Source organism: Paroedura picta, chromosome 1 (assembly GCF_049243985.1).
Source record: "Paroedura picta isolate Pp20150507F chromosome 1, Ppicta_v3.0, whole genome shotgun sequence".
Taxonomy (NCBI): domain Eukaryota; kingdom Metazoa; phylum Chordata; class Lepidosauria; order Squamata; family Gekkonidae; genus Paroedura; species Paroedura picta.
In genome coordinates, this window is record NC_135369.1 from 17,869,911 (window position 1) to 17,885,360 (window position 15,450).

General features: G+C 50.8%; 2 protein-coding genes and 1 pseudogene across 4 annotated transcripts in view; all 3 read left to right on the forward strand.

Annotated features, from left to right (window-relative positions):
• Positions 1 to 3: 3 nt before the first annotated feature.
• Positions 4 to 11,358, forward strand: GPR137 (G protein-coupled receptor 137). 3 transcript variants are annotated; one of them, XM_077324208.1, is made up of 9 exons: positions 4 to 204; positions 989 to 1,072; positions 1,781 to 2,471; positions 4,293 to 4,342; positions 4,807 to 5,032; positions 7,871 to 8,020; positions 9,279 to 9,407; positions 10,232 to 10,326; positions 10,665 to 11,358. In XM_077324208.1, exons 3-9 carry the CDS (start codon positions 2,106 to 2,108, stop codon positions 10,831 to 10,833), a joined length of 1,185 nt encoding a protein of 394 aa, XP_077180323.1. In that variant the 5' UTR covers positions 4 to 204; positions 989 to 1,072; positions 1,781 to 2,105; the 3' UTR covers positions 10,834 to 11,358. The 3 variants fall into 3 exon arrangements, with proteins under 3 accessions (XP_077180323.1, XP_077180324.1, XP_077180322.1); XM_077324209.1 differs by lacking the exon at positions 989 to 1,072; XM_077324207.1 differs by lacking the exons at positions 4 to 204; positions 989 to 1,072 and having other exon boundaries at positions 1,139 to 2,471.
• LOC143828071 (U6 spliceosomal RNA) lies at positions 8,254 to 8,328 on the forward strand (annotated as a pseudogene).
• A 2,843-nt stretch (positions 11,359 to 14,201) lies between the features above and the next one.
• LOC143831130 (uncharacterized) overlaps positions 14,202 to 15,450 on the forward strand; it is a 30,818-nt gene continuing 29,569 nt past the window's right edge. The window contains exons 1-2 of the mRNA XM_077324221.1: positions 14,202 to 14,273; positions 15,231 to 15,417. Of these exons, the coding sequence (XP_077180336.1) occupies positions 15,256 to 15,417 (162 nt within the window). The 5' untranslated portion in view covers positions 14,202 to 14,273; positions 15,231 to 15,255. The remainder of the gene's footprint in view (positions 14,274 to 15,230; positions 15,418 to 15,450) is intronic.

Sequence of the window (15,450 nt, forward strand, 5' to 3'; positions counted from 1 at the left end):
ATTCCTTTGCTCCACTTTCCCGCAGCTTTGCGGCGTGCTGCATGGATAGGGCATGCGTAATCTTGAACAGGGCTAAATCCCCTTGAAAGCGATGCTTTTAGAAGGATGCGTCAGGATCGCGCTGCTCCTTTTTCCTCTCCGGTGTAAACCGATGTGTTGGAAAGGCTGACTATGCGCTCTGTGATGATGTAAATAAAATAAAATGTAAGTAAGCAAACGAACGAGTTACAATTTCGCTCTGTTTTGGCAAGGAATTGGCATAGTACGGTTTAAATTTGGATATTGTGACACAGTTTGCGAATTGGCCATAATTAGCTTTTGCCTTATATCGCCACAGTTATGATGGTGGTCCATTGAGTGTGAGGAAGAGTGCCTGCCCTCGAAAGCTCACGCCTTGAGTAAATCTTTGTGGGTCTCCAAGGGGCTCTTTCGCTCTCTGTCTGTCTCTGTGGCTATTGTGTCATAGCCAAATGTTATTGCCAAAGCCTATGCGATAATCCATCGCCGTCGGCTTTAGTTTTGCAGTTGCCATTGCTGTCGCACCGGATCCAAGGGAACTGGAGCATCCTCTGAAATATTAATTGTTTCGGATGGGGACTGGGGGGGGGGGAGACTCCCGTGTGCTCTAATTCCTGGGTAGAGGCTCATGGAATCCTTAGCGGGGCATAAGGGGGAAAAGACAGATCCAAGCGGGTCGCCGGATTCGTCTGAAGCAGCAGAACAAATTTAGAGTCCAGGGGCACTCTAAAGTCCTACCAAGATTGATTCAAGGCGTGAGCTTTCGTGTGCATGCATGCTCACGCCTTGAATCAATCTTGGTCGGTCTTTAAGGTGCCCCTGGACTCTAAATTTTACAATGGCAAAACATTCATCTCAGCCGCCTTCTCTCGACACTGGCAAAAGAACTGGGGCAACCCCCCCTTTGCCCACAGTTAAGATGGCGGCCGGAAGCGGCCGTACCGATCTACCCAGAACTCTCTATGCTCAGTCCCATTCACAGCGCTGCTTGCGTCGTTTGCGCAGAGGAAGCGGCCGGCGATGAGGGAGACGTCGTGAGCCGCCCGCCAAGCCGGTGAGAAACGGGGAGGCGGGGCTTACGCTCTTTGCGTAACCGGGAAACTGACGAGAGTTCGGGCAGCTGGGGAGCGCTCTAGGCCGGGGGGGACTTTCCTCCCCCAAATTGGGGGGGAAAGTCAGCCGAGAGGGGGGGGGGGGCGCCCGCGGCCGGGAATCGGGAAAGGAGCCCGGGACCCAGGCGTCCGGGGGCGGCCGAAGGTGGAAGGCATCAGGAGGGGGAGCCGCAGCCAAGGGAGCCCGGCGTCCGAGGCCTGAGGCCAGGAGACTGGGAAGAGCGGGACTGGGAGGCCCGGGCCTCCTGCAGGGGGATGCCAGGCGCCTGAGGAGAACCGGCCCAGAGCCCCAGGCATCCGGGAGAGGCTCAGGGGCGCCCCCAAACTGGAGAAGCAGAGGGAGCCAAGGGACCCCGGTGTCAGAGGACCTGGAGGAGGCAGGGGGAAGGGAGCCACGAACTGGAGGAAACAGGATAAAGGGGCTCGGGAACGGGTGGGCGGCGACCCCAGCCTCTGAGAGATAAGGGACCAGTGCCTGGAACAGCAGGGGGGAGGCACTAAGAAGTCTTGAAGCTGGGCTGGCTGCTGGTACAGGACTATAAAGGGGGGTTTCACCTCCATCTGGAAGGAATCCTACATTGGGGGGCAGCCCCCCCTTCCTATAGGGGTTCTCGGCCTAACTGGTGTCTGACCTGCTTTCCCACTTGCAGTGACCAGGGTGGCTGTCACACCGAGGACTGGGATCCGGTTCTCCTCGTCTCTATGCCTTCGTAGCAGAGAGGGCGGGTGGGCACCAAAGGGGCCACCCTCTGCGCTTGTCTATGCCCTCCATGGAACTGGCCCAGAGGCCCTGATTCATCTGCCGAAAGGGTCGACCGCCCACCGACTTGAAGGATGTAACCGACGTCCCTGCGAAGCTGGGGGCAACTCCTCCGCCTAAGCCAGCAAGGCTCAGCTGAGGCCCAGCCGGCACCTGGAAATGCCTCCCTTCTAGCCGAATCGGGGACGCCCCCGGCCCAGCCGGCAGCATTCGAGATGGAGAAAGCCCTCAGCAACCTCAGTGCGGTTGTGCCAGCATCCCGCCTGACGCCGGCCTTCCCGCCTGCGGTCAAGGTTGGGCTCACGGCGTTGTACACGGCGCTGTACGCCTTGCTTTTCCTCTCGGTCTACGCCCAGCTCTGGCTGGTTCTCTTCTATCGCCACAAGAAGTTCAGTTACCAGACTGTCTTCCTCTTCCTCTGCCTCTTCTGGGCCGCCTTGCGCACCACCCTCTTCTCCTTCTACTTCAGAAACACCCGCAAGGCCAACCACTTGGGTCCTTTCTTCTTCTGGCTTCTCTACTGCTGCCCGGTCTGCCTGCAGTTCTTCACCTTGACCCTCATGAACCTCTATTTTGCCCAGGTAAAATGCTCGTGGAGGGGGGTCTTGGCCTTGCTGGCTTGTGGGTAAAGAGGCCAATGTAGAATGAGTGGAAGGGCCTTTCTTGGCAAGAGTTTGCAAACAGGAGCACAGGAGGGGCTATAGGAAGGCTGTAGGATCAGCTTCAGAATCCTTGAATCAAGTGGGCTGAAGTAGCAGAACAAAAATTGACTCCAGTGGCACCCTTAAAACCAACAAAGAATTTGTTTTAGCAAAGAATTACCATACTGCATAAATTAGGTATTATGACAGAGTTTACTGATTTGTCACTTTTTCTTTTGCCTTATATCTGGACTCTCATGACCCATTTTGTCTGAGGAAGAGTGCCTGCACTCAAAAGTGCACGCCCTGAATAGATCTATGTTGATCTTAAAGGTGCCATTGGACTCAATTTTTGGTTTGCTTCAAAATCCTTGCGTTCTCTGGTTCGGTGAAATGGGCGTACTAGGAACGGCAGTGAGTGTATGTCTGCATCTTTGGTTACTTGAGGGCTCTTGAAATTGGCATTTGCTGCCTGAACTGCAGAAAATCAGAGTTCCACAGTAAAAACGTGTTTCTTGTTGATAGAGACTGTGCATCAGGGTTAGGTGGTTGAGCTGTGAAGTGGCAAACTCTTCGTTTGAATGTCACTTCTGCTGTGGCTATACTTGGGTGGCACTGCTGTCTTTTATCCTCAGCCTCCCATCTGTGAAGTAAGTTGTTGGGGTGGTTGTAAAGGTCAACTACCTTGCAAGGTTGGTGTAAAAGGTTCCTGAGTCTGTCTGCGGCTGACTTTGAACATGATTAAGAAGTACCCTGTTGTGCCAGTCCTAACTAGCCCAGTCTTGCCAGACCTTGGAAACAGGCAGAAGTTAAAGGGGAGACGACAACAACAGTGGTGGGGCTTTCCTCCAAATCCACACCCAATTCCATGGCCACAGTCAAAGCCTTTGCAGTCACCCTGTTTCTGATTTGTGCCGGACTAGAAGAAGGATTAGTTCAACAGAGGCAGAGGGGATCTGGAAGAGGCTTTGCTCTGCCTCCCCTCCCATCCACCAACAGACTGGAGGAGTTATGTTTGTGTAGCCCACAGCACCACTCTAAAGGTCACTTCCATATCTGGGCTGGTCCGTTTACTTTTCTGGAATGAGTTACTTGCTGGTGTTTCCCAACCGTAGTGGGCCTTGTGCAAGCAGGCAGGTCACCTTGGACCTTGGGAGTGGTCAAGCGTGCACGCGATGCTTCTGCCATGGGTCGCTTTAGAAGAAGTGGGACGGCTGGTCTTTTTATCCCCCACTTTTGGGAGCCCCAAAGCAGCTTTTAAAAACACCTTTCTTTTCCTCTCCTCACAACAGACACCCTGTGAGGTACGTGGGGCTGAGAGCTCTAAAAGAACTTCTCTAAGAGAGCAGCCCTAAGAGAACTATGACTAGCCCGAGATCACCCAGAGGGGGAATCAAACCCGGTTCTCCAGGTTAGAGCCTGCTGCTCTTTAACTACGACAGGGGTAGTCAACCTGTGGTCCTCCAGATGTCCATGGACTACAATTTCCATTCGCTGGCAGGGGCTCATGGGAATTGTAGTCCATGGACATCTGGAGGACCACAGGTTAACTGCCCCTGAAATACGATGCCGCACTTTGCTTTATATGCCAGGGGGAATGTGTCTGTGTCAGGATCAGCCATGCCGACGGAACTGAGCTCCTATATCATCCTGAGCTTTGGGCCCTGGGGCAGGACGGATGGCAGATCAGTTGTTTCCAGCTGCCTTCCTCACCTCCACATCTTGTATTCTGCTAATCTCCCCCCCACCTCCCCTTTACAGGTGGTTTTCAAGGCCAAAGCAAAATACCGCCCTGAACTGACCAGAGGCCTGTGAGTATCCAGTGCATGTCCAGTTTCGTTTGTGTAAATCATAACACTCACATCCTCCCTTCCCACACGTTCCCTCCTGCTGGGGGCAGGGGGATAGGCAAAGATGTGGGGCAAACATGAAGGGCGGGGGAGGATGTTAAGAGAAAGTTTGGTTTGGAGCATCTGTGCTTCCAGTGGGGCCCCCTGAGCTTAGACATTTTTCCTAAGGAGATCCTGCAAATTCAGGGCCAAGGAGAGAGGCCAGCGAGCTGCTGTCCTGTAAACAGAGCATCCATGTTCAAAGGCAGCATACCTCTGAATGCCTGGTTCTTGGGGATGAGTATTGCTTTCATGCTCCTTAGAAGCATCTGATCAGCCTCCATTGAAGACAGGGTGCCGGGCTGGGGGGCCCTTTCCTCCGATCCAGCAGGGCTCTCCATTCAGTGCCATCACTTACTTCCTCCCTCTTTTCCTCTCCTTCCCAGGTTGGCAGTGCGGGGGGCATGCCTGGGCGCCAGCATCCTCTTCCTGGTGGTGAACGTGGCGTGCGCCGTATTAGTGCGGGCACGCCGGGCAGAGCCCTGGGCTGTGGTTCTGGCACGGGTCCTCATCAACGACTCTCTGTTTGTGCTGGGGGCTGTCTCGCTTGCGCTGTGTCTCTGCCTCGTGGCCCGTGGCTCCCCTTCCACTCGGATCTATCTGGAAGCCAAGGTGGGTTCTGCTGAGGCTGAGGGAGGTGGGTGGGGCCCCGCGGCCTCCCTTTTCTCTTTTATTTGTTGACGTTATTTACAGTCTGTGTTTCTCACGGAGGCTCAAGTTGAATTGCAACGCGTGAGCCAATACGATCAACAGGACTGAGTATATCAGGATTTGATTGGAGATGTAAAAGATGCAAGCTCATTCATTCATTCATTCATTCATTCATTCATTCATTCATTCATTTCATTTCATCTTATTGCACTAAAAGATTGTACAGCTGGTATAAATTAAGCACACTTGTACATGGAGGGTGGGATCTCACAGATCTGCCGCCTTACTCTAGTGCAAGAGACAAGCCTCTTGCTCCAGAGAAGGAATGTGCTTTGAACCAAGGGTGGTGTGCATGTGTGGGGGTGAAGCATTACCATCTCATGGACTGGTCTCTGGAATTCAACCCACTGTACTTTCCCCCACAGTCTTTTTATTTTATTTTTAAACAGAACATTTTAAATCTGTGCTGAGAGTCTCAAGTCGCCTAATTATAGGGAAGACAGAGCTATAGAAACTGTTGAATATCCTCTGTCCTGTTTCCCCTCCTCCTTGCTCAAGCTGGATTTCCTATTCAGTTCCCCTTCTGCATGCTGAGATTTATCCATCCATCTAATCTAATCTATCTGCATCACCCAGACATCTTCAAGAATTTCAATGAAAACTGATATTCTTCAGATGTTGGGTATCAGAACCCAGCTCTCAGATTTCAGTGTGCGTGCTTAGAGTGGTGGAAGAGGCCTCGGTTTGTCTTCTGGTTAAGGGTGGGTGTGATTCCCTACTCCTCCACATGCAGCTAGCTGGGTGACCTTGGGCCACTTGCAGTTCTCTCAGAGCTCTCTTGGCCTCCCCTGCCTCACAGGATGCCTGTTGCAGGAAGAGCAGGGGAAGGCAATTGCAAGCCGCTTTGAGACTCTTCAGAGTAGAGAAAAAGCGGAGTATAAAAATCAACTTGTCTTCTTTAAAGGTCTCTTATTTTGAACTCCTTAGCAAATTTTGTATTGGAGGAACCTGGGGTCAGCAAAACCCAGGAATGGCTGGGGCATCCTCCAGAAAAGACAAGAGAGTGGATAGGTTTATCAGTGGCTGCTAGCCCTGGTGACTGAAGGGAACTTCCATGTTTGGAGGCATTAAACATCTACATCCCAGTTCCAGGAGGCAACATTAGGGGAATGCCTCAGCCTCTCTGCCCTGTTGTTGAACCTCCAGAGAAACTGGCTGGACACTCCGTGAAACGGGATGGTGGGCTAGATGGGCCCCTGGTCTGATCCAGCAGGGCTCCTCTTACGTTCCGAATGTTCTTGATGGAAGAGCAGGTTTGCAGATCTAACTTTTGTGGACTACCCTAGGCCCTCAAAAGCATTTGGAGGCTCTGGTCCCTCTAACCCTTCTGCTGCAGTCAATCTGGGGTCATTTATAAGATGGACCTTTGATACTAATAGACCCAAATTGTATGGCTTAAAATATAAAGTATGAGGTATATAAAATATAAGAGGTAGTGGGTTGAAGACTTTGTTTGTATCCCTGGAAAAAATCCTAATTAAGAGATAAGTTTACTGAGGAAGTAAAATATGAAAATGAGGTTTTATACCTAGGAACTCGTTCTGAATAAAGCTTTTTGTAGTCAATCTGTTGGCATTTTTAAGTTTATTTATATTTTTAACCTGCCACTCATGACTGGCCATCTTGTGGCGGTTTACACTATAAAACCTATAAAAATTACAATATGAAACCCCATAAAAACCCCTTAAACCACAAAAATAGAAATACCACGACATACCATTTTTGCATTGGCTTTAACACAGTTAGCATGCTAACTTTAGCACATTCATCACGTCGCAGAAGCTATTCATCCCTTAGGCTGGCAGACTGTCAGTGTTGCTGCACCTATTCATTACCAGCATTGGCTAGCTAGGAATGGGGTTCAGCTGCACCAATTGAATCTGCTGCTTATTTGAATTAGATCTGATATTTGTCTGAGCTCTGGGGAGCCCCATGACGCATGCACCCCCGTCTCTTGAACTGCCTGGCTTCTTTTGGTTTTTTTTCCTTCTCCGTATTCAGCATATAACTTAATTTAGGTGACCTTGGTTGCTGCCATGTTCGATAACCCCAAGGCCGCAAACTTGATTGCCTCATGCTGGCAATCCCGGAACAGGAGCAGCCTAGTTTTCGCCTGCAGGATGGCCGCTGTCATTTCAGTGGCTTAATGCAAACTAGATCAGTACATGAAAGTTGGGGGAAAGTTGTGTCTCCGTATCGGTCTGTGCAAAATCCAGATAACGAGATCTCTGCGGTGCCTTTTATAAGTGACCAACCGAGGGGCACACAACATTGGACAAGCTTTCAAAGCTCACCAGAACTCTTCATGAGGCTGGATGTTATGACATTTTAAACAAAGGCTAAGTGGAGAACCTCCATGTCCAGAGGCAGTGCATCTGTGAATACCAGAACAACAGAAGAAGAAGGAAACTGCTATTGTGCCCCCGCTGGTGGGCTTCCCCAAGGCATCTGAGCTGGCCATCCTGGGGGAAAAAATACTAGACTAGATAGACTTTCGGCCTCATCCAGCAGAACTGCATTCTGCAGGGGGTTGGACTAGATGACCTAGAGGCCCCTTCCAACTCTATGATTCTGTGACTATCGTGTTCTTCTGACCATTTCTTGCTTCGGACAAAGTGGCTGCTGCTACAATTAACTCACTCGTGTTTAAGATGCCCCAAGGATTTTTGTGGCAGTGAACTCCATAGGTCAACCCCTTGGCCATCAGTTTTTCTTAGCTGCCCGCCTCTTTCCTTGCAGGGCACCACCCTGTGCCAAACAGCCGCCATGGGGGGCACCATCGTCTTGCTGTACGCCAGCCGAGCGTGCTACAACCTGGCAGCCTTGGCTCTCTCTTCCCGCACCCGTCTCGACTCTTTCGACTACGACTGGTACAACGTATCGGACCAGGTACGTATGACTGCATCGTGTGGAGCAGGGCGGGACTGCAGATCATCTGGGCCATGTTTCTTAAGGGGAAGGTCTCCCCTCTGAAATGCCAGCCACGGTCTTACAGAGTACTTTGAAGCACCTGCTAAGCACGCAGAAGGTCCCAGGTTGAGTCCCTGGCATTTCCTGTCTAAAGGATCAAATAGTAAGTGATGTGAAAGTCCTCCACTTGAGACCACGGAGAGCTGCTGTCTGAGCTCGCTTCGGCAGCATATAAACTAAAATTGGAACGATACAGAGCAGATCAGCATGGCCCCAGCAAAAGGAAGCCGAGGGCCGCTGTCCATCGGAACAGTCACTCAAAAGACCAAGGGTCTGATTCAGGAGAAGGCACGTGTTCCGGGGCTAGTGTGGTGTAGTGGTTAGGAGTGCGGACTTCGAATCTGGCGAGCCGGGTTCGATTCTGCACTCCCCCACATGCAGTAAGCTGGGTGACCTTGGGCTCCCCACGGCACTGATAAAACTGTTCTGACTGAGCAGGAATATCAGGGCTCTCTCAGCCTCACCCACCTCACAGGGTGTCTGTTGTGAGGAGAGGAAAGGGAAGGCGACTCTAAGCCACTTTGAGACTCCGTCGGGTAGAGAAAAATGGCATATAAGAACCAACTCTTCTTCTTCTTCAGTAATCTCAGGGCTGTCTCAGCCTCCCCTCCCTCACAGGGCGTCTGTTGTGGGGAGAGGAAAGGGAAGGCGACTGTAAGCTGCTTTGAGACTCCTTCATGTAGAGAAAATGGCATATAAGAACCAACTCTTCTACTTCCTCTTTCTCCTCCTCTTCCTCGCCTTGTAGTATAAACTGCAACCGGCCCCAACAGATGTGGGCTTAGGGGGGAATGAGCTTGCAAGATAGACGACCCCTATGGGGCTCATTCTACCAGGCAGGGGCCAGGGAGGTCCTGACCCTGCTCGAGGGCAGTCAGACTTCTTTGGGGCCAGGGACAACCAGTCAGTTAGCCGTTTACCTCAGTGTTGCCCATTTGGACCAGCAACAGTTCTCCAGGGTCACAGGCAGAAAAAGGATTACCCCTGCTGTCAGCTACCTGAGGGCTGTACCTGGGACCCCTCGGCACGCCTTTCTTGGCCTTCTGCCATAGCACGTGGCTCCTGTCCCTGAAATCTCATGGAGTTGGGATACCAGAATGGGGAGAGTGGGGGTGTCGGGTCAGAGACCCACTTTCCACCCGGGATCTGATCGCCTTGTTGTCTGCTCCCCTCTCAGGCGGATCTCATCACAGACTTAGGAGACCAAGGATACATCATCTTTGGCCTCATCCTCTTCATTTGGGAACTGCTGCCCACTGCGTTGCTGGTCGGATTCTTCCGGGTGCACCGGCCCGCTCAGGATATGGTGAGAAAGGGAGGCTGGAGGGGAGTAAACCAGATCAGCCTAGGATGGAAGCAAGGCCTGAAGTTGGGTGGGATGAGGGTAGGGTTTCCAGGCGTCTTGCTGGCTCCAAGCGTTTTACAAGGCATGGAATCAAGTTTGAAAATCTGAGGCAATGTTCCATTTCATTTTTAAAGAGCAAGTTTCTAGTCCACATTACCTTGGAGGGAAAGTAAAATAAACTATGTGGATCTTTGCAGCATTGAGGGGACTAGCCTGTTCTTCATACCGTAGTCTTCTCCTCTGGCATGCAGGGCTGATCAAATTGGCACTAATGCCAACACACTGACTCAAATTAAATCCATAATCGTTAATTTTTTTTTTGTGGTATGAGCTTTCAGCTGTCAAAGAGAGTCTGACAAAGGGAGCTTTGACTCAGAAAAGCTGACACCCTGAGAATCTTTCTGGTCTCTAAAGTGTTACTGGATTAGAATATAGCTGTCTGTATTCACAGGCAGGTAGCCTCTGAATCCCAGTGCCAGGAGGCAACATCAGGGGTAGGTCTTTGCCTCTAGGCCTTGTTGTGGACCCTCTGGAAGAACTGGTTGGCCACTGTGTGAGACAAGATGCTGCACTAGATGGACCTTCCCTGGTCAGATCCAGCTGGGCTCGTCTTATGTTCTTACAGCTGTGTCTACTGGGGCAGACAGGAGGGTTGGTTTCAGTCCACTGCGTACAAGCTGCTGAGTGGCCATGCTGCAAGTCACAGGGCTTGGGCAGAAGGACAGGAAGGAAAGGAAGGGCAGAGGAGAGAGGTTCCTAATAATGCCTTTTCCCTCCCTCTATAGAGTGCCAGCCGTGTCTTCAACCGGCATCTTGGAGTCTCCCGTTCCTATTTCTTTGACCACCCTGGGCAGCGTGATAGTGAAGGACTGACCAGCAGGTAACCGCTCTTCCTCCCTGGGATCTGGGCAGCCCTAAGGATTCCAGCCCTTTGTAACCACGGAGGAACTCTGGACTATCTAGATGGAGAACTGGCTCCAGCTGCTTTCCCACCCCAAACTCTCCCAAGACAAAAGTCAAAACCGGCCCACCCAGTTTCTCTGGCAAACACCAATGCCAAACTGCCTTCCCTTGCCCTTCAGCTCCCTAACGACAGTTATTCAGAGGTAGACTGTGCCTAAAACTGGAGGTTCCACCACGCAGGCTTGGTTCCTGACCCGAGCATGCTGCTGAAGCCTGAACAATGACTCTCTCTCTCTCTCTCTCTCTCTCTCTCAGCCTGTCGGGACGGCTGGGCAGCGGAAGCTGGTACGGCTCTATCAACCACAGCAGCGCCGGCGAACAGGACTGGTTCAGGGGCCACCCTCCCACGGCCCCCCTTCTCTTCTCGCAAGCGGCGGTTTCTGGCAGCCACCACCACAGCCTCTACTCCACCCCACAAAACTGAGGAATGTGGGAGGGTGGGGAAGGGGACCAGAAGCCGGGTGGGGGGGATTCTTACCGATGCTGGAAGTCGGCCAGTGCAGAGGCAGGGACACCAGGAGCATTGTAGCGGCAGCCCCTTCCCCAAATTGTGTAGCCAGGGGATCCAGCTTTTTCCCTTAGCTGTGGGGCTGGTCGGTCATTTGCTGGCACTTTGGGTCCCGATGCTTGAGCCACATGCCTCCCCCCTGCCCACCTGCCACCTCCTGAATACCAGTAGTATACTTAGAACTCTGGCACTTTAATTGAAGGGGCTTGGGGGGGTGGGGCGGGGTTGCAGTTTTACCTGTGATGTCATTGTTTCAATAGAATTCTGGCAAAACTGGGGTGGGGTTTTTCTCTCCCTTCTTCCCCTTCCGCCACCCCATGAGCTGGAGCTGCAGTGTTTGGGAGTAACCTTTTTTTTTGTCCTATGCTAGATTCGCTGCAGTTTTGGTGCTGATTCCATCCCCCCCACCCCACCCCCTTACAATACAGTCTGTTTGTGTTAGCATCTTTTGTGTGTGTCGTTCTTGATGGTTTTTTAAAAAATTACTTTTGTTCCACTAAACAGCACCTTCCACAGGCATAAGGAGCCTTCCTTGGATGAAAGGGAAGCTCTTTGCCCCGGAAGAAAGCGCTGCTGCTGTTAGTGGAACAGAGGTTTAAAAGAAGAGGTTGGATTCTGTGGTTTAATTTCTACTGATGGAAGTTGGGGGGGGGGTGTTTCCCTTCCCCCCCACAGCATAACATAACCCCCCTTTCATCACTGATTTGTCTCCTATCTACCCCTCCAGAGCAGCCGGGGGGCATTTGGCCAGCTTCAGGAGGAGGAAGGAAAACGTCTTTAGTTATGATGGAAATATTTGGTCATGTGGTCATGTAGAAGAAGAAGAGTTGGTTCTTATATGCCGCTTTTCTCTACCCAAAGGAGTCTCAAAGGGTCTTACAGTCGCCTTCCCTTCCTCTACCCACAACAGACACCCTGTGGGGTGCGTGAGGCTGAGAGAGCCCTGATATCACTGCTCTGTCAGAACAGTTTTATCAGAGCCGTGGCGAGCCCAAGGTCACCCAGCTGGTTGCATGTGGGGGAGTGCAGAATCCAACCCGGCTCGCCAGATTTGAAGTCTGCACTCCTAACCGCTACATCAAACTGGCTCTCCAGTAGGGATGGGTGAGGAGGAAAGCTTTCATGGTATAGCCCAGGGCAGGGGCTCACGGGAATTGTAGTTTATGAACCTCTGGAGAACCACAATTTGGCCACCCCTGATATAGCCTGATCTTGTCAATTGGAAGTGAGCCCACCTAAGAAGGCTCTGGATAGGAAGGTGATGGTAAGCCATCTTTGCTTTTCACTTGCCCCTTGCTGGGAGCTCTACACACACACACACACACACACACACACACACACACACACACACACACACACAGATTAATGGAAATCTGCAGACACTTTCATATACTAACAAACCTTCTTGTGGCCAGTTTTTGGGATCAACACTGGATCATGTTCTTTGGGCAAATGCCTTTAAAAACGGCTTTAAAAAACTTAAAATCCCACCTCTTTATTTATTTAGGACATTTATATTCCCGCCTATCCCGATAGCTGGTCAAAACAGCTGTCGATAAAGCAAGGTACCATTTTAGTCGTTGGAAGAATGAATAAAAACATTGTTTTAGTAAAAATCGAATAGCAGTAGTCTGTCCTGACCTGGATCCATCAGGCTAGTCTGATCTTGTCAGATCGTGGAAACTACGCAGGGTCAGCCCTGGTTGGTACTTGGGTAAGAGGTGAGAGAGGAAGTCCAAGGTTGCTTTGTAGAGGAACACGATGGCGAACCATCTCTGAGCATCTCTTGCCTTGAAAACCTTGCAGCACAGGTGGCCAAATGGTGGCTATCTAGTTGTTCATAGACTACAGTTCCCATGAGCCCTTGCCAGCATGTCCATGGATATCTGGAGAGCCACAGTTTGGCCACCCCTGCCCTTAACTGAACGGTGACTAGTCCAAGGTCTGGTTGCACGTGGAGGACTGGGGAATCAAACACAGTTCTCTGGATTAGAGTCCACCACCCTTAACCACAGCACCACACTGTCTCTCACGATTTCTGCCTGGAACCCCGGAGAGCAGTTGACAGCCTGAGTAGACATTACTGACCTGGAATAGACTAGAGGTCAGATTCAATATAAGGGAGCTTCATGCATGTGCATGTGAAGGTATCTCAAGCTACAAGGAAAAAATGTAGATAAAGGAATAAATATGGTTCATTAGTTACTGGGCCAGCCCAGGAAACCCTTTGGGTGATCTTGGGTCAGTCACAGACTTCTAGCTTAACCTACCTTGAAGAACTGTGGTGAAATTAAAACAGGAGGGAAGAGCCAGAATAGAACAATATTCTGAGTTGTTATGTTTTTTAAAAGAAGGGTGGAATAAAGAAAAGAGCAGATATAATCTTTTTTCCCCTTGTTTCTATCAAACAAGTTGTACGTAGACACTTCTCTTGTGTTTAATACAGTAGTTAAATGCCTTGGGGGAAATAAGTTGAACAGAATAAGTTAAGCAAAGGGTTAATGCTTTGTGAAAGAGTTTGACAATACAGGAACACACTTTTAAAAAGCTGCTTGTAAAGCATCCGTGTGAACATCGTTGATTAACCCTTGTTTTTACCCTCCTGGAAACTGCTAAAGCTTCCAGACAGCTAATGGTGGAAACCAAAATAATGAATTTCAGAGGACTGGCCAGCCTCTGTCTGACCTAGCTAGATCTTACCGGCAACTTGCTTGTTTCCTTTATGCTTTGGCTACACCAAGGAGGACAAATGTGTGTATGAAATCCAGTCTTGCCCACCCTAACTGGCTATCATTCAGTGTGAGACTGCAGGAGCCAAAGTATGCTTCAGTCAATGTGAAGGCCCTTTTTTGAGACTGCAGAAAATGGTGAAGAGAAATTCTATCGTACTTCTAGGTGTTGCTTGTCACAACAGCCCTGTTAAACACAAGGCCAAGGTTTGTAAAGCTAGCTCTATCAGCCCACATTTTTTGGATTCTACTGCTTTCCCCACTCCTGGAAGTTACTGTAATTGGGACGCCTACTTTAATGTCCTCTGAGTGATACCAAACTGAACCAGAAGCAGATGTGCTGGTGAACCTCTACTGATATTGCAAAGCTTGCAAGGTTGGTTGCAATAAAACTAAACTGAGGGAAGGTACTTTGGGTTACCCGCCTCTATATGGGTCTGGAGATCTCATAGAATCATAGAATCATAGAGCTGGGAGGGGCCAGACAGGCCATGTAGTCCAACCCCCTGCTCAACGCAGGATCAGCCTCAAGCATCCAGGATAAGTGTCTGTCCAACAACGGACTGCCAGTGACTGGCCACTTTTACACAGAGACCTATTGCCCTGGAAACATGGCTGCTTTGGAGGGTGAGCTCTATGGCTGAGGTCCATGCCGAGGTCCTTCTCCTCCCCAAACCTACCCACCCCACCTTCCAAATCTCCAGATATTTCCTAACCCAGAGCTGGAAGCCCAGATTTCCTGTCTCCAGGTGGGGCCTGGAGTTCTCTCAGAATTGCTTACTACTGATCTCCACACTGCCAGGATTTGTTCCCCTGGAGAAAATGGCAACTTCAGAGGGTGGACTCTGGCAGCTCATCTCTTCTGAGTGCCCTCCACACTGCCCAGGCTCTACCCTCGAATCTACAGGAGTTTCCTGAAGTTGGTGGCACAGTCCTACTTGAACTTAAATTATGGCTTCAGAGTCCTGAGTCAAGTTTCTAGCTCTCTTGAGGCTCCAGTGCTGAAGTGGGGCAGCCCTGGAGCTTATAGGTGTTGAAGTAAGAGTTAGAGACCATTAAAGTTTAGAGAAAGAGGCCTAACTTCAGGATTAGTAATACACTCTTCTAATCCTTACAATCTTCCAGAATATACTTTTTATGCCCCCAGTTGTGGCCCTAGCCCTTCATTTATACTTTCCCACAAAAAGGAAGGAGACCAGAAGAGCATGCTGGAAAAAAAGGGTTGGCTTAAAATTTCAAACTGGAAGAGAAGGCGGTCCTGGGGAGACCAGCATCCTCCCTGGTTTCTTGTTCCTCGCCCTGCATTGTGGCTCTTCCTGCAAATCCTGAGAAGAAGGCCGAAACCCCAGGCGCTTCCAGTGCAAACCAGAGTTGAAAATCCAGAGCAGGATGAAGGCCTTGTGAACGGCCCTGCCAGGTGCATGCCGGTGACCCTTTTCTGCCCCGTCTGCGGTCGGACGTAGGAGGGATTTCAGCTCTGACGCTGCCCTAAGCCCTTGCTGGCGTTATAATCCCAACAAGCTGTCCTTAGAGGACAGAGGGAGTGGGGGGAAAGAAGGCCTCACATCGCTGTCCTGATTGCAGGCCCAGCCGGGGCACTGTGGGCATCATGAGCTGGCCGGCTGAAGAATGGAAGATGGGGCTGCCAGCCCAGGCCCTGAAGGCCATAGCTGAGGTGGAGCAGCGCCTGGAGCGCGTGCAGAAGGAGCGCCAGCAAAAGCAGGTGCAGCTGGACACTCTGGAGGCCATGATGCACAAGCAGAGAAAGCAGGTAACCGGAAAGGGCAGAGCAGAGAAGTTGGGC